This window comes from Bos taurus, chromosome 9 (assembly GCF_002263795.3).
Source record: "Bos taurus isolate L1 Dominette 01449 registration number 42190680 breed Hereford chromosome 9, ARS-UCD2.0, whole genome shotgun sequence".
Classification (NCBI taxonomy): Eukaryota; Metazoa; Chordata; class Mammalia; order Artiodactyla; family Bovidae; genus Bos; species Bos taurus.
Window position 1 is genome coordinate 23,162,888 of NC_037336.1, and position 17,529 is coordinate 23,180,416.

General features: G+C 38.4%; 1 protein-coding gene across 3 annotated transcripts in view; it reads right to left on the bottom strand.

Moving 5' to 3' along the window:
• Positions 1-17,529, bottom strand: part of ME1 (malic enzyme 1) — a 220,500-nt gene that overhangs the window by 31,001 nt on the left and 171,970 nt on the right. For all 3 annotated transcript variants that reach the window (XM_024996809.2, XM_059889821.1, NM_001144853.1), the window contains 1 exon segment: positions 6,776-6,885. In XM_024996809.2, the coding sequence (XP_024852577.1) occupies positions 6,776-6,885 (110 nt within the window).

Genomic DNA, 17,529 nt, shown 5'->3' on the forward strand with positions numbered 1-17,529 from the left:
ACGACTTTACAGGCAGCGATATCAGAGGTAAAGCGTCTGCCTGGAATGCGGGAGACCAGGGTTCGATCCCTGGGTCAGGAAAAGCCCCTGGAGAAGGAAAGGGCAACCCACTCCAGTACTCTTGCCTGGAGAATCCCATGGAGGGAGGAGCCTGGTAGGCTACAGTCCATGGGGTCGCAGAGAGTCAGACACGATTGAGCGACTTCACTTTCACTTTCACTTTCTTTCACCACCTGAGCACAGAAGTGAAGGATGACTGTGAGAGGTACAGGACCCTGGGCAGGAGGATACACTATGCAGGAAAAGCAAGTGCAGAGACAGGGAGGCAGGGCTAACAGTGCAAAATCAGAGACTGAACACATACTTTAACTTTCCTTCCCATCAACAAGCTCTACTAAAATAACAGAAAAAAGACCTTTAAAAATGAGAGGCTAGCAGAAGAGAACACAAAGACAATTTCAGAAGCCAGAAGCCCAAAGGGCAAATGGTAACTGAATTAGTAGAGAAAGGTGAATTCTTGGCCTGTCGTGAGGGCTGCTAAGAAGCAAACTGCAAAACTCTAAAAAGGCCTGGGTGTAGGAGGCACCAAGTACCTCTGGAAGTGGGGAGAAAAAGAAAGACTACACACAGGAAGCTGCCCCAAAATTTGTTAAGACGTAGCTTGAACTCAGATCTATTTTCCTCTCCTAATGGCTCCCCCAACACACTGGAAGTTTAGAAAGCAACTAGAGGTTTAATCTCTAGAGAGTGCCCAGACTGTAAGACACCAGTCATTACTGCAAGCTACCAGGGAAAAGAGCACAGGGGTACCATATGGAAAAGAAGATTCAATGGATGTTTACTCTTCCTACTTAACTCAAAGAATACTGGCAGAAAGTTGATAATGGCACAGATAATAAATAATATTGGGTTACCAAAACATTTGCTCAGGTTTTTCCATAATATCTTACAGAAAAATCCAAAAGAACTTTTTGGCTAACCTTAATAATAAATAAGTCACCTATAATCCCATTGTCTAGGTATGATAACTTTCAACATTCTGATGTACAGTCTCACAAATTTCTTCTATACCTGATATATGGAAATTCAAGAAAAATTTAATTTATAAAAAATATTTCATGCCATGCTTATTATTTTAATATACTTTTTATCACAAAATATTTTGTGAGTATCTTACCACATCAATAATATATTTTAAAATATTATTTTGCATAGTTAAAATATTGCATAGTATGAACATGTGATGATTATTTAACCAAATCTGTATTTTTTTGATATTTAAAAGGTTTATGATTTTCACCATAAATACAACAGTGCAACAAATATCTTTACCTAAATAGACATTTTTCCAAAGCAGACATACAAATGGCTAGTAGGTACATGAAATAGTGCTCAACATCACTAACCATCAGGGAAATGCCATTCAAAACCAAAATAAGCTATCACATCATACCTGATTGAATGGCTGTTATCAAATAGACAAGGGAACTGCCTGTAGCTTGCTACAGCATGTGTTTCCCAAATTGCAATTCCTCTTCTATTCCTGAATAAACTTAATTTCTGGTATTCAAAAAAAGAAAAAAAAATAACAAGTGTTGGCAGGGATGTGGGGAAAAGAGAATGCTGGTGTACCGTTGGTGGGAATGAAAACTGTTGCAGTCACTGTGGAAAACAGTATGGAGGTTCCTCATAAAATTAAAACTAGAATTATTACCATATGACCCAGTAATTCCACTCCTGAGTGTTTAGCTACAGGAAATGAAATCACTGTCTTGAAAAATATATGCCCTTCTATGTTTGTGCTACGTCACTGCAGTCGTGCCTGACTCTTTGTGACCCTATGGACTGTAGCTTACCAGGCTCCTCTGTCGGTGGGATGCTCCAGGCAAAAGATACTGGGGTGGGTTGCCATGCCCTCCTCCAGGGGATCTTCCCAGCCCAGGGATCAAGCCCCGGTCTCTTATGTCCCCTGCATTGGTAGGCGAGTTCTTTACCCCTAGTGCCACCTGGGAGGCTCATATACGTTCATGGCAGCATTATTTACAACTGCCAAAACATGGAAACAACCCAAGTGTCCACTGACAAATGAACTGGTAAAGAAAATTTGAAGTAGATACATATATATTATTGAACACTAAAAAAAAGAAAGAAACTCTTATCATTTGTGTCAATAAGGATAGACCTTGAGGGCATTATACTAAGTGAAATAAGTCAAACAGAGAAAGACTTACACTGTATAATCTCATTTATGTGTGGAATCTAAAACAAAAACCAAACTCATAGATATGAGAACAGATTGGTGGGGGTTGTGCAAAAATGTGTGAAGGAAGTCAAAAAGGCACAAACCTCCAGTTATAAGACAAATAAGTTCTGGGGATGTAACACCTCATAATGACCAAGTTAATAACACTGTACATTGAAAGTTGGCACAAGAGTAGATTTTAAAAGTTCTGATCACAAGACAGAATTTGTAATTATATGTGGTGATGGATGTTAAGTTAACTTAATGCGGTGATCATTTAGCAATAAATACACACATCACACCATTATATTGTATATCTAAAACTAATACAATGTTACATGTCAACCATATCTCAATTTTTAAAATAAACAAATATATAAACTAAAAAAAAAATCGGAGAAGGCAATGGCACCCCACTCCAGTACTCTTGCCTGGAAAATCCCATGGACAGAGGAGCCTGGGGAGCTGCAGTCCATGGAGTCGCGAAGAGTCGGACATGACTGAGCGACTTCACTTTCACTTTTCACTTTCAGGCATTGGAGAAGGAAATGGCAACCCACTCCAGTGTTCTTGCCTGGAGAATCCCAGGGACAGGGGAGCCTGGTGGGCTGCCGTCTATGGGGTCGCACAGAGTCGGACACGGCTGAAGTGACTTAGCAGCAGTAGCAGCAAACTAAAAATCTTTGTACATTTGTTTCATACACCTTCATTTACTGAGGATAAATTTCTAAAAATAGAAATCTTGGATCAAAGATCTGCCTATGACTAAGGTTTTGACATATATTGACTCCTCAAGAGTTGTACCAATTTTTATTCTCACTATCGATGTAAAAGAATGTTCATTGTTTAAAGCATCATTAACAGTTGGGATTACAAGAAAAATCTTTGTCACCTTGACAGAGAAAATGAGTATCTCATTTGCCGTCTAATATGCTTTTTAAAACCTAGTGTGGTTAAACTTTAAAACATGTTTTCAGGCCAATGGTATTCCTTCTTTCGCAAAATGTTCTACCACGTCTATCTTTGATCTTTACAATGATCAAAGTATTTGGTACAAGATTACCTTATTTAAAAAAAATCCTAACTAGTTTATCCTAACTAGTTTATCACTAGTCATCACTAGTTTATCATGGCAAAAATTACTATGCAAAATACTTAGAAATGTCAAGTCAGAACATAGACATTCCAGAGAGGGTATTATGGGAAGAAAAATCTCTTTTTTGTAGATGATTTTAAATGACCAGAGGATGAAACTTCGTTCTTTTGATCTGAATTTGCTGAAATATGATGGTTTCCATATTGTATTATTAAATATCCATTCCTTAATAGATTTAATTTGTACATTTTTTCTAGTTGGCAATAATTTACAACTCTAATGCATGAAGGTCTAAATAACAGTTGAACCAAAATCTTTATCATTTAACATTATCTTAGATCATTAATATACTAGAATTTAAGTATTTTTTAAAAATCAAATACTTTTCATAAAAAGCTAATACATTTCAATAACACATCTGTTAAGAAAAAAGTCCCCCCAAGGGTATAGTTAAAAGCATTTATTTACATGGTAAGGCTGTAATAGTTACATAACTATTTTCATTGGCACTAGAATGCAATTTCTATGCCCACAGTGAGGAAAGTATTACATTTGTGGGCAAAACGGTAAAAACATAAGGTTAAAAAGGTAAAATAGAAACATATGGCGAAGATGTGTCACTAAGGACACTATTTCGGGATGAAGAAGAAAGCACAAAATAGTTTGGTCATGGCTAGGCAGAACCTCAGTAACTTGCCAGAAGTTTTCTCGAGTCAGAGATTAGTCCCATTTTCTCAAACCTAACTTTCTGTTGGCTAAGGCTGCAGGACACGAAAACACCTATACAGAGATAATGTAGACTATGTGTGTGCAGATTATATTTGAAGACGGATTAGCTGGGGTGAAAAACTAGTCATTTAATGTGGGGAATATTCTGCAGTGAATTCTCAGGGCAACTCCACATGTAGTGCTCTTGGTCTTGGCTTGGCATCTGTCTCTTATTTCCTATGCTCCTGACTTTAATTCTGAGGCAGCCCAAGGCTTGACTCCTAAATTCTTGACGACAGTTGACAGAAATGCTGAACCTAATTCTTAATTGCTCATTTTGTTTGATGACTTGGATTTCACGTTCTTTTCCTTAACCCGAACTCTGATACCTATTAATTCTGCAAAATGATTCAAGATTATACAATCCTGGTTTTTAACTTCTACACAGACATTTCTGTGAGACTCCAAAATTGAAAGAGAATGTTAAAGAAAGGACAGGATAGGTTTGTTTAACAGTTTAACTGGTGGCTACTTTAGAGGCAACAAGGAAATGAACAGGTAAGTGACTTAGAGACACTGGTCTACAAAGCCTTTGTCTATAGCATCAAAGGCATTCTATCAGTATACACTGCATTTTCAGATTAGAGCGGTAGCACATTAGACTGCTATCATTTCCTCTCTGAAATCCTCTACACATTCACTTCTCATAAACACTCAAAAAATGAATACAAAAAGAAGAAAACTGAAATAACATAAGCATCTTTGTCATAAAAATGATGATAAATTATATAATTGGCATCACAAAGGATGTTAGGAAAAGAAAGATTAGACCAATTACGTTGGTATGGTTCAAAATGTAAAGAGACATTATATTTACATAGCTATGTTATACTAAAGAACTTAAGCATAGCAAATTTTAAAAATTATATTTATACAGTATATTTCAGTTGATAGGGTATTTTCACAAATAACTATTTTGTCCACAATAAAAACTCTATGAGAGAAATATTATCCTCCTTTTACATTTAAACTTTTCTTGGATCCCATCAATTTCAATGACATTCATCTTACTCCCCTTTGCCTGTCTTCCTCCCATCATAAGTTGTATCTTGGTTCTTACCATCACTCAGAACTAATTCTTCTTGGAAGACCTATATTAGAATAACTCACTCAACATGGTCTGTAACCTTCTACCTTTTTAGTTCTTTATTCAATTATCCCCCTTATACCTAGTCTTTAACTTTATTAAAGATAGGGAATCTAGACCCTTTTGCCCTATCTACCTGTCCTTACATCTTCACTTCCTTCTCTATACAACTTAGTGCTAAAAGTCAGGAGGATGAGTAATGGGCTATATTTGGCAGAGAGAGGTGAAGAAGAGAGAGACATCAGGAATTCATGGAGACAGAGAATACACAGAGAAGGTCAAGTTTGGTGGGGAAATAAGAGTTTGATGGTGGGGAGGCTGAGTAGGAGATAACTTTGAGATATCCCTGCTGCTGCTGCTGCTGCTGCTGCTAAGTCGCTTCAGTCATGTCTGACTCTGTGCGACCCCATAGACAGCAGCCCACCAGGCTCCCCCGTCCCTGGGATTCTCCAGGCAAGAGTACTGGAATGGGTTGCCCTTTCCTTCTCCAATGGATGAAAGTGAAAAGTGAAAATGAAATCGCTCAGTCGTGCCCGACTCCTAGCGAAAGTTTAAAATAACCCAATGGGTATATGGACCTAGAACTCAAAGAAGTCTGGGCTAGAGATATAAATATGCTAATGCAGTGTGTGACCCTGGAGTATACACCCAACATATAACACAGAACAAAGAGAAAAGGGCCTGGCACTGCATGCTGAAGTGTTCTGTCATCTAATAGCTAGTCAGTAAGGGATGAAACTTGGGGGGCGGGGGGAAGCAAAAATTCAGAAAGGTAGGAAGAAAGTCAGCGGGGGTCTGTGACACGGAAGTTAACAGAAGAGAATATGTCAAGGAAGAGAGTGGGGTCCACAATGTTAAAAGCTGCTGAGAATCCAAGTAAGGTCAATACGGAAAAATGTTCATTGTGATTAGTGAAATGGAAGTCTATGTGTGATCTTTTAAGTTGTCAGAACTCATCAGGTGTTTCTCCTTTGACTCTCTGCCTGTGCTTTTATTCTACCTGCCCTTCATGAAACAGGAAGAGTAAGATTCTCACTGGGAGGTTTTGGATTTGGGGAAGTACTTTGGGGGAGGTGGACCTAGAGAAAGGAGCAAAACAAAGCTTAGAGAAAAATAAAACAACTCAGACAAAAGCAGGTAGCCAAGAATCTATAATCAATCAAAGACAAACAGCAGAATCTGGCACACGCTGTATACAAAGGCAGCTTCTGTTGTGGCGATGCTTAGAAACTGTGGCTGATTGAGATGAAGGTTGAAGAGAGAAGTGTATACACTCTTCATTTTACACAATGAATAATATATTTTCATACATTTCATTCTTTGTTCAGCCATAATCCCTGGGGGTTTTATCAGATTCTAGGGCGCTCTTTCTCCAGCTCATGCAGAATACAGTACTTTCTAAAGTCAGAGTCTCAAATATGTAGAATTCAATGAGAAACAATGTGTGACATCATCAAACACAATTCCTGGCATTTCATAGGTGTCTAGTGCACATTTCTTATTAAATCTGAATCCTTATAAAATTATGAACTAATATCAAGGCACATTGTTTTTGATCCATATGCAGTGAAAATCTGATTACCTTGGATATCATCATTGAATGTGCAATACTGGTTTTGATACTTTCTCAGGAGCCGAAATGCATTTATATTGGCAAAATCTTCAAACTGAATAAGGCAGTTCATGCCATACCTGTGGGACAAAACATTCACATTAGAAGAAGTTAATGAAAAAACATTTAAAAATAAACCTTTAAAACTAGCCTATCAGTTCACTTCAGTTCACTAGCCTACAGAAAAGGCAAAACATTATCTTCTTTTAAAGGTCCCATCTTGCTACTTAGTACAAACGTGAAATACAATGTAAGTTCAGTAAATATTTACTACATGCTTACTACAGAAAAAGCATTTCACTGGCACTGTGACAAGCTACAAAGATGACAAAAATATGGTACCTGCAGTTCAGAAATTTAAAAGTTAGTAGAAACTAAGATACTCTGAAATATATGGAAGTACATGAAAAGTAATATAGAAGTGGTATAACAGATGCTGAGAAGACAGGCAACATCCCTTACTGGGCTTACAAACCAGGTAACAAATTGAGTTTTAATCACCTCATGATTTCAAAAGAGATGTAGGGTTTCATAAGCTGAGTAAATAGCAGAAGCAAAGTAACTGAAGTGAAATTTAGGAAACAAAAAAAAATCTTTAAAAAAAACAGCAAGAAGCCTTATTTGGCTAAAATGTCATATTTGGTACATGTAAGGGTGTAGCGAAAGACAAAGTTAGAATTTTATGTTGGAAACCATAAAAATTCTAGCCTAGGGTTCTGGGGTTTTTATTTCTGAAATTAACCTGTTTGAACCTTTTAACGACCATCCATAGCCTAGCCATCTATGGCAAGGGAAATTACCACCATTGATATCGTATGTATCTGAGAACTGCCAGGGAAAGCCTTGTAGGCAGGAACCTCCTTGCTAGGTGATTTAGAGATACGTACTCTCCAATCTCGGCTAGACTCTCACTGCCATTCTATTTGTGTGATTCCTTTTATTTGTCCTTGGTCAGCTTCCACTTCCACTGTACCCAAAGACTATTCCTAATCTTTGCCAGTCCTTTAAAATCCTGACCTCTTTACTTTCTCCTACTTCCAGGCATAATGAGGGCATAACACACTACCTCCCTCAACTATTCTCCCCCCACTGCACCCCACGTCTCTGTCTTCAGCACTACCCTTCAGGCATCAGTCAACAAGGTGTTCCTCTTCCTGCTCAAGGTAACTCATCACCAGTGCCCACATTTTCATCCCTTCTTTCTTAATTAGTTCCCTTTCTCCTAGCTATTACAATGCATTCTTCTGGACCTCCGATAGGCAGGTGATACCACTCTAATGGCAAAAACTGAAGAGAAACCAAAGAAAGAACCCCTTGATGAAGGTGAAGGAGAAGAGTGAAAAAGCTGGCTTAAAACTCAATATTTAAAAAACAAAGATCATGGCATCCAGTCCCATTATTTCATGGCAAACAGAAGGGGAAAGGGTGGAAGCAGTGACACACTTCCTCTTCTTGGTTCTAATATCACTACGGATGGTGACTGCAGCCATGAAATCAGAAGACGATTGCTTTTTGGCAGGAAAGCTATGACAAACTTAGACAGTATGTTAAAAAGCAAAGACATCGCTTTGCCACCAAAGTCCATATAGCCAAGGCTTTGGTTTTTCCAACAGTCATGTACAGTTGTGAGAGCTGAACCATAAAGAAGACAGAGTGTTGCAGAACTGAAGCTTTCGAACTGTGGTGCTGGAGAAGGCTCTTGAGAGTCCCTTGGACTGTAAGGAGATCAAATCAGTCAATCCTAAAGGAATATTCATTGGAGGGACTGATGCTGAAGCTGAAGCTCCAACACTTTGGCCACCTGATCGAATAGCTGACTTACTGGAAAAGATCCTGATGCTGGCAAAGATTGATGGCAAAAGGAGAAGGGGGCGACAGAGGATGAGATGGTTGGATGGCATCACCAATTCAATGGACATGAACTTGGGCAAACTCTGGGAGACAGTAAGGGTCAGGGAAGCCTGGCGTGCTGCAGTCCATGGGGTCACAAAGAGTCAGACACAACTTGGCAACTGAACAACAACAACATTCTTCTGGACAAGTTCCTTCCTCTTTATCAACAGCTGATTTTGAGCTTCTCATTAGAGGTAGAAATGAGAAGTCTTGACCCCAAGTTTTTCCTATCCTTTCCTTTTAATGTACATGAAATAACAGTTTATAGTTGACATTGTTCTCCATCCTCTGTCATTTACCTTCTGCCCTCACAACTCTACTAAAATTGTGTGCTCTAAAATTACAGTACTTCTGAAATAAAAATCCAAGGAACATTGTTTTCAAACCTTAATTGACTAGAGCTCTTTGCTGCACTTCTGCTAATTCTGTTTCTTTTTGCTTGAAACTCTGTTCCCTAGGCTTCTGTGATATCATGCCTTTCTCTTTGCTTTGCTTTGCTGCGTCGCTTCAGTCGTGTCCGACTCTGTGCGACCCCAAGGACTGCAGCCCACCAGGCTTCTCCGTCCATGGGATTCTCCAGGCAAGAACACTGGAGTGGGTTGCCATTTCCTTCTCCAATGCATGAAAGTGGAAAGTGAAAGTGAAGTCACTCAGTAGTGCCTGACTCTTAGCAACCGTATGGACTGCAGCCTACCAGGCTCTTCCGTCCATGGGATTTTCCAGGCAAGAGTACTGGAGTGGGTTGCCATTGCCTTCTCTGCCTTCCCCCAAAGTACTGATCATTTCTTCTTTCTCCCTTAGGGAATTCTTAGCATGCAAACACTGGTGTTTCCCATGACTCTGTCGTTGGTTTATAGCATGGGTGTGTGTGTGTGTGTGTGTCCCAACAGATACGATCCTACTCATAGTTTTAATCACTATGTACAGTGACTCCCAAATGTATGTTTCTAGTCTAATCCTGTGAATTTCAAACTTATAAATCTCATGATCAGCTGGATAATTTCACTTGAACAAACCTCAAATTGAAAATTTCAAAATTAAACTCATGATATTCCCAAAGAATCTATTAAGTACTCAGCAAATATTTGTTGGATGAATGTAACTTACAAATACCTTTTCATTTAAGCTCAAGGTACAGTCTTCTAGATAAGGAAAGCCTTGAGTTCCTGGTAAGCTGGGGAGGGGAGATTTGCATTCAGCTCTGCCTGACAATATGGACGAGTCTGATGTTTAAAGTAAGCTTTAAGTTTATGATTGATTCTTTTCTGTTACACTGTAGGTCATTACATATACCTTTAAGTATGTATCTTTGAATAATGCCAAGTTCTAAAACTAAGGAGACATACAACAGAAAAGTTTTATAAAATTTAATCAGAAAATAAACTAGTGCGAAGACTGAATAGTGCAAAAGACTGAATAGGGGCTATGTTTCATTGCAAACCAACTGTTAATACAAAGATGCTAAGCACAGGTCTGGTTTTTCAGTGTTTGTTATGGTCCTACCTCTTCATGGTGAAGTCTGTCTCCTCAAGACTTAAACAAACACCTTCTTATAAATCATCTATTCTGTATGTCTAACCCAGATCGCTTACTGAAACTCAATCATCTTCATGGAACATTTCCAAAGCCAAGTAGTCTCTTGACTCGCAACCTCAGCAATTTTTTTTTAATGAAAACATGTATTTCCCTGTCTCAGAGACCCAAAGATTAAAGCTACTGTCTTACTATCTTTTATTTTTTAATACATTGTATTCATTTAATTACTATTTCCTATCATTTCTGGGGCTTCCCAGGTGGCACTAGTGGTAAAGAACCCACCTGCCAGTGCAGGAGACATAAGACATGCTGGTTCTATCCCCTGGAGGGAGGGCATGGCAATCCACTCCAGTATTCTTGCCTGAAGAATCCCAGGGCAAAGGAGACTGGTGGGCTATAGTCCACAGAGTTGTATAGAGTCAGACACAACTGAAGCAACTTAACACACATCATTTTTACTATTTAAAATTATTGTAGCCAAAGAAATTAGTCTCGCTCCTGCTAGGGCTGCAAAAAGTCTATTGGTCTCTCTGCTCCCCTCAAGCATGTGATACAGAGCTGCCAGATTTTTATAAATAGCAACTTCCTCCAGCTACTTCTGTGCTCAAAATTCAGAGTGGATTGCTTTGATGATGACACCCAAATTCCTTAAACTCAAGGGCCTATCATCAAATATTATCTTTTAAATTGCTCTCTCTCTCCCTGTATTCCAGGGTAAGTCCCGTCCCCACTGCACCGCTTTCCTCCACTCTCAAACATGCCATGTCCTCCTTCCCACATCTTTATTTTTCTCCTTTAAGTTTTATTGGAGTAGGGTTGCTTCACAACGTTGTCTTAGTTTCTGTTGTGTAGCAAAGTCAATCAGCTGCATGTATGTATATTAACACATGCCCTCTTTTTTGGATTTCCTTCCCATTTACGTCACCACAGAGCACTGAGTTCCCCCTATGTCTTTATTAAGGCACTGCCATTGCAAATCACCATTACTCTTGAATTGGCAAATATTTTCTATATCAATTACATTGGGTCTAAAACTGCTAGTGTGTAGACGTCTCATTAACTAGATTAAAAGTTCTTAGCAGACTTAAAACTCTATCCGATAGTACTATTTCAGTAGAGAAAAGATCAAGCGAATATAAAATGTAAGCAAAAATTTACTTCATACAATAGGAATAACTTATTGCTTAGTAATCTGCACTGCTGAATACTGTGAATATCAGTTGTTTTGAATGCTGCATGAGAGCAGTGCTCAGTCATACAATTGTGCTCACTTAGTCGAGTCTGACTCCTTGTGACCTCAAGCACTGTAGCCCACCAGACTCCTCTGGACATGGACTTTTCCAGGCAAGAATATTGCATCAGAGTAGGTTTTCCCTTTATTTGCCCAAATTCCAGAAGTTTTAGAGTTTAGCATTTTTCATACTAGTTCAAAAAAAGCATAATCTTTCTATTATTTAAATAGACATGACTCATTTTAGAATTTCTCTACTATTTCACAAGAAACTAAATCAAATTCATATTACTTTTTTTAAAAGAACTGGCACTAAGTAGGCTATAGAAGTTTTCAGTATCAAAAGTTTCTGTTAATAGAAGTAAAAAGGTTAGTCTAGTCAAACCAAGAATTTTCAAATAACTCATTTAGTCTTATAAGATGTAAACACATGTTTCTCTTTTGGATAAATTTCCAAATACAAACAGGAATTTAAATCACGTTAAATTATGTAAGTCACAATTACTCATAATTTTTCTTCATATTTATTTGCCCTTCCTTTGAAACTACTTATTTTCTACAGTTACCTAGGAAGATAAATTTCTACAAAACTATTTTTTCCATCAGCATTTTAAAATTCTATTCCTTATTCTTTTGTCTTTCTATCAAAGTCATTTTGGAAATATTAGTTATTTGATCAGAAGACTTTTTACAGTAGTCCTTTAAGTCTTTAAAAGAAGTAATATTTCAGCCCAACCATGCAGTATTAGAAAATTCCCATATGAGCAAAAAGACTAATAGGATATGAATTAATAAGAAGTTAATGGTCTAAAAGTTCTACAGCCAGATTATTTATATGAATAAAATTTCCAATACTCTCCACTCTGCCCCTAGTCCTGTCTTCCCAGTCTTCCACGAACTCCTTCTCCAGTACACAATCTGTTCTTCATTTGGTCCTTTCTTTCCTTCAAGTTCATTCTTCCTACTTTCACTTCTGTATGCTGAAGAAAGTCACTTCAGCTTTGCACTGACTGTCCCCCTAGTGAAACCAAGGAGGATCTGTGGGATTCCTAGACACAGAAGTCTTTCTGTCTCCTGTTTCTTAATTGTGAAGAATAGCCTTCAACCTCCATGAACTTCCCTGAGTTCCTAAGGGCACATAAGAAACAGCTGCTAATCAGGGAAGGGAGGGGATGCAGAGACACAAGAGGAAAAGCCAATAAACAATAGTGCGGCCTTGAGGCAGGGTCCCTCATTTTTCATTTCTTGTTAATATTAGGCCTATAATTCGGAGGCAGTCTCAGGGCTTCCCTGGTGGCTCACTGGTAAAGAATCCATCTGCCAATGCAGGAGACATAAATTCGATCTCTGATCTGGGAGGATCCCACGTGCCATGGAGCAGCTAAACCCATGCACCACGAAGATGGAGCTTGTCATCTAGATCCTGGGAGCCGCAGCTACTGAAGCCCACACGCGCTAGGGCCTGTGCCCCACTGCAACAAGAGAAGCCACCACAACCGGAAGCCTGTGCACTGCAACTACAGAGTCGCCCCCACCTGCCACAGCTAGAGAGAAGCCCTCGAAGCAAAGAAGACCCAGCACAGTCAAAAATAAATAAATAAAATTATTTTTAGAAAAAGAAGTTTAAAGTACCAAATTCCGATACTATAATGCTATATAATGCCATTCTAGGAAACTGTTTAGCTATCCTGATTAAAAATTACTAAAATGTTAAGAATGGGTAAAAGCGTCTCCATGGTTACAAATCATTACCCTTAAAAAAAAAAAAAAAAACCTTAGCAGAGAAGCAAACTTTGTGGCAGCAACTGATCACCCCAAACATAAATATCAGTCAAGCATCGCCTGGTGCTCATCATGGCTCCTTCCCATTGTTCCTCCCCTGGTTCCTAGGCAGCCCTTCTTCACGAAGTAAAGGCTGCATGTTTTCAGACAGTGTTCTCCTATGCTTCGCTCCTGCTGTGTCATGTACTGTGGTCCGGCAGCACCAGATGCTCTGTTATTACGTTCCAAAGCCCCAGAGCCTTGCGGTTACAGGATGTGAGGAGGAATCAGAGCCTTCTCAGTTCTATTCCCGGACCTACTACTTACTTGGTCCCATGGTTTGGGGCTGTTTCCAGCTTCTCTGTGGTTAAAATGAAATCCCCACAATATGATTTGCCTTCAGTGTTTAGGACACAATGTGGTCAGGCTATAAATTTATAATGTTTTCTAAGTGAAATTTGGGAATAGGCATAGGTAGTAAAGGCGTACACAAGAGACCTCATTTACAAAAGGGTATTTTAGCATCGTTCCTTGGAGAATACTGCCTATCAGTTTTCATTTCATGAATCTTCTCTACCTGGTAGTTAACTCTGATTTGAGTCCTAAAGATTTAGAGAGAGGCATCCTGAATTCATTTTGTGATACAAGCGTCTTGCATCATATAATGAAAGAAAGCCATGGAAGGGATATTTTGTTCCAGATTGAACCAGCCTTTTCTCTATGAAATTATAAGCAGTGGAACACAAGGGTGTTAGCCAACTGGATTCTACATGACTATGAAAAGAACCTACTATTTCATGATCAAAATATCACATAAAACAGTGGGTATATAGTTTTAGAAGTTAACAAAAATACCACCCATAAAATTAATATGTAAAAACTGCAGAGGACTTTCTCTTGTGGCATTGTTAAATTAGACAAAACCCTTCTTACACTTGACAGTACTTACTAAGTGCCAGACATAGTTCTCCACACTTCATGGGAATTATCTCATTTAACTCTCTTGGCAACTCAATGGGGAAGGCAGTTATTATCCATTTTACATATGAAGACACTGAGCTCAGAGGGATTTAGGGCCATGGTTGAGTTCATGCTGCTAATAACTAGTAGAGTATGGGCTGAACCACAGGGCCAATGGTTTTAACTACTTTATATACTGGCTTCTACAGAGCACCAATGTCAACATCAAAGAAGTGCTTTCTTTAGAAAGAAAGGGACTGTACTGAAAAAATAAGGGAGTTATAATTTTATCATAAAATTTTAACATAATGCATTTGTATGCATTCAGTATAGTAGGTTATTTTTGTATTAAAAAGTGTATGGGCAGATGTTGGTGAAAACATTAGTCTTTCTTTGATTACAAAGTATCAAGAAGTCACTGTTTAACTAGGCCAACCAAGCATATTTTGACTTAATAAATTTTTTTAGGATTTATTAATGGATACAAAGAGCTGACTCATTCAAAAAGACCTTGATACTGGGAAAGATCACGGGCAGGTAGAGAAGGGGGCAAGAGAGGATAAGATGGTTGGATGGCATCACCAACACAATGGACATGAGTTTGAGGAGAGAGTGAAGGACTGGGGAGCCTGGCGTGCTGAAGTTCATAGGGAAGCAAAGAGTCAGACACAACGTGGCGACTGAACAACAATGAACAATTATGTATGTCGAATTATGCAGCATTTAAGATCCAGAGCATTTTAGCTCTGATGGGTACCTTAAAGACAAATTACTCATTTTCAATAATGTAACTGAGCAACTTGAGCTGCAAACAGGAAACATGGATCTTGTCCTTAAAATGCTTACAGTCTTATCAGGAAGACAAAAGATACAAGCAATTTAAAGAGGGTTCAAATTAAAAGCAACATCAGTGGCACACAAAGCGATCACTATGGTATTTAGGGAAGACAACATGAATCAAGTTGAGGTTTAAACTAAGCTCTTAGGTAGGATTCCAATGAGAAAGACTGAGGTGGGAAACAAAACCACAGAGGTCTCAGAGTTTGTGCTTAAGGACAATATTTGAGGAACTTAAGATCAATAATGGCCACTGAATTTCAGATTATATATAGTCTTGAATGCTAGGGTAAGTCATATGAAGTTGACTGAAATTTCTCCTTGGTAAGAACCATTCAAGTTTAGTTTTTCCTTGTCAGTAAGAATTAAGAAAATGTGTTTACTCCTTTGTTAACCTACTGTAATATGGCTCCAATTCCTACTACTTTGTTTCTGTATTATTTCCTAACATTTAGATAATATCTTTCATTTTTCCTATTATTCTTACATTTCCTGACACTTAATTATTCTCTTTGACACTGTAAATTATAAACATTTCTTTCCTCCTATAATCATTTCCTTATTAAGTTCACCCATGCATGGGGATTCAGTAATCATCTTCAGATGAATAACTTCTAAATTGATAATTTCTGTCACTAATCCTATAAAAAAACTCCATATTGCCAAAATGATAGTAAGAGAGGCATGGAAAAATGTTATATTATAAACCTTTTTATAACGAGGAATAAATGCATATTTGATAATATATTAATATGTTGTCAACAATTCTTACTGTTATTTATAGTATCAGAAGCTTTACAGTATCAAAAAATTAACAATTTTATAACATTAAGGACAAACAATATATCATCAACAAAATAGCATTATTTTCTTCGGTTGTCATCTACTTCTCAAAAAAATAGCAGGATTTGTTAAAATTTAAGTTCCTTAAATATCAACAAATTCTGAAACTGCATTTATAGCTAAAATTTATATTTAGTATATTTTACTCAAAAACATTTCAGAATTACATCTTGCCTCCAAAATCAATGAAATCTTTTCTCTAACAATTCTAATTTAATATAAAAGTATTAAACTTCGAAAAACTCTAAACTTTTTTCCTTACAAAACGGATCCTATTTCCACCAATATTAAAATATTATAATCAATTTCTGTTTTGCCTTCTGCCTTATACTCTAGTGGTCAAGCTCTGTTACACCTTCTTCGGATACACTTTTCGTAGTAATTGTTACGCTTTCTAGTCTAAGTGCCTCAATTCAAGTCCAGGTTCTTTGGACCACATCACTGCCATAGTACTACCATCTACTGGTTAGTCTCCTTGCTTTCGTATACTGCCCGACTGAAACCAGTTTACACAGTAAGAAAATAAAAAAATATGTTTATCCTATTTTAAAGCAGGTCCTCTGTAATGTGATCTCATCTAAACTTATATCCCCTTATTCTCAAAAAGAAACCTTATCCTTTCTTTCTTTCTTTCTTTATTCATTTACCAAATAATATACTGAGCACCTACTAATGCTTGTGCTTGCTGCTGCTGCTGCTGCTGCTAAGTCGCTTCAGTCGTGTCCAACTCTGTGCGACCCCATAGACGGCAGCCCATCAGGCTCCCCCGTCCCTGGGATTTTCCAGGCAAGAACACTGGAGTGGGTTGCCATTTCCTTCTCCAATGCATGAAAGTGAAAAGTGAAAGTGAAGTCGCTCAGTCATGTGCGACTCTTTGCAACCCCATGGACTGCAGCCTTCCAGGCTCTTCCATCCATGGGATTTTCCAGGCAAGAGTACTGGAGTGGGGTGCCACTGCCTTCTCCGATGCGTGTGCTTAGTCATGTCCAAATCTTTGTGACCCCATGGACTGTAGCCCTCCAGGCTTCTCTGTCCATGGGATTCTCCAGGCAAGAGTACTGGAGTGGGGTGCCATTGCCTTCTCTGATGCTTGTGCTTAGTCATGTCCAAATCTTTGTGACCCCATGGACTGTAGCCCTCCAGGCTCCTCTGTCCATGGGATTCTCCAGCAGGAATACTGGAGTGGGCTGCCATGCCCTCCCTCAGGGAAGCACCTACTAGGGATGAGGATTTGTTCCAGGTGCGGTTGATACATTTCTGACCTCACAGAGTTTGTAGTCTTATGGTGGATACAGTAAGTAGGAGAATATAATGCAGTCTGGTAAGCACTGTAACAGAGGAAATTCAGCATTCCAAAACAGAGCAGGTTCACCTACCAAGAATTAAGAGGATGAGCAAAGGCTTTCTAGAAGAAGCTAAAGCCTGAAGGATGAGTAGGAGTTTATCAAGTTAAGAGGAAGAAGAATTTATGAGGAACAGGGAACATGCTCAAAGACTCAAGATGAAATAAATAAATTGCATATTTCAAGACCTGAAATAAATTATGATTAAATCACAAGGCTTGATGGAAAAAAGATAAGAATTAAGGCTATAGAGGTAAGTAGAGCAAGATTATGCAGGTCCTCTAACCGATATTAAGGGGTTCGCATACCTGATCCTATAA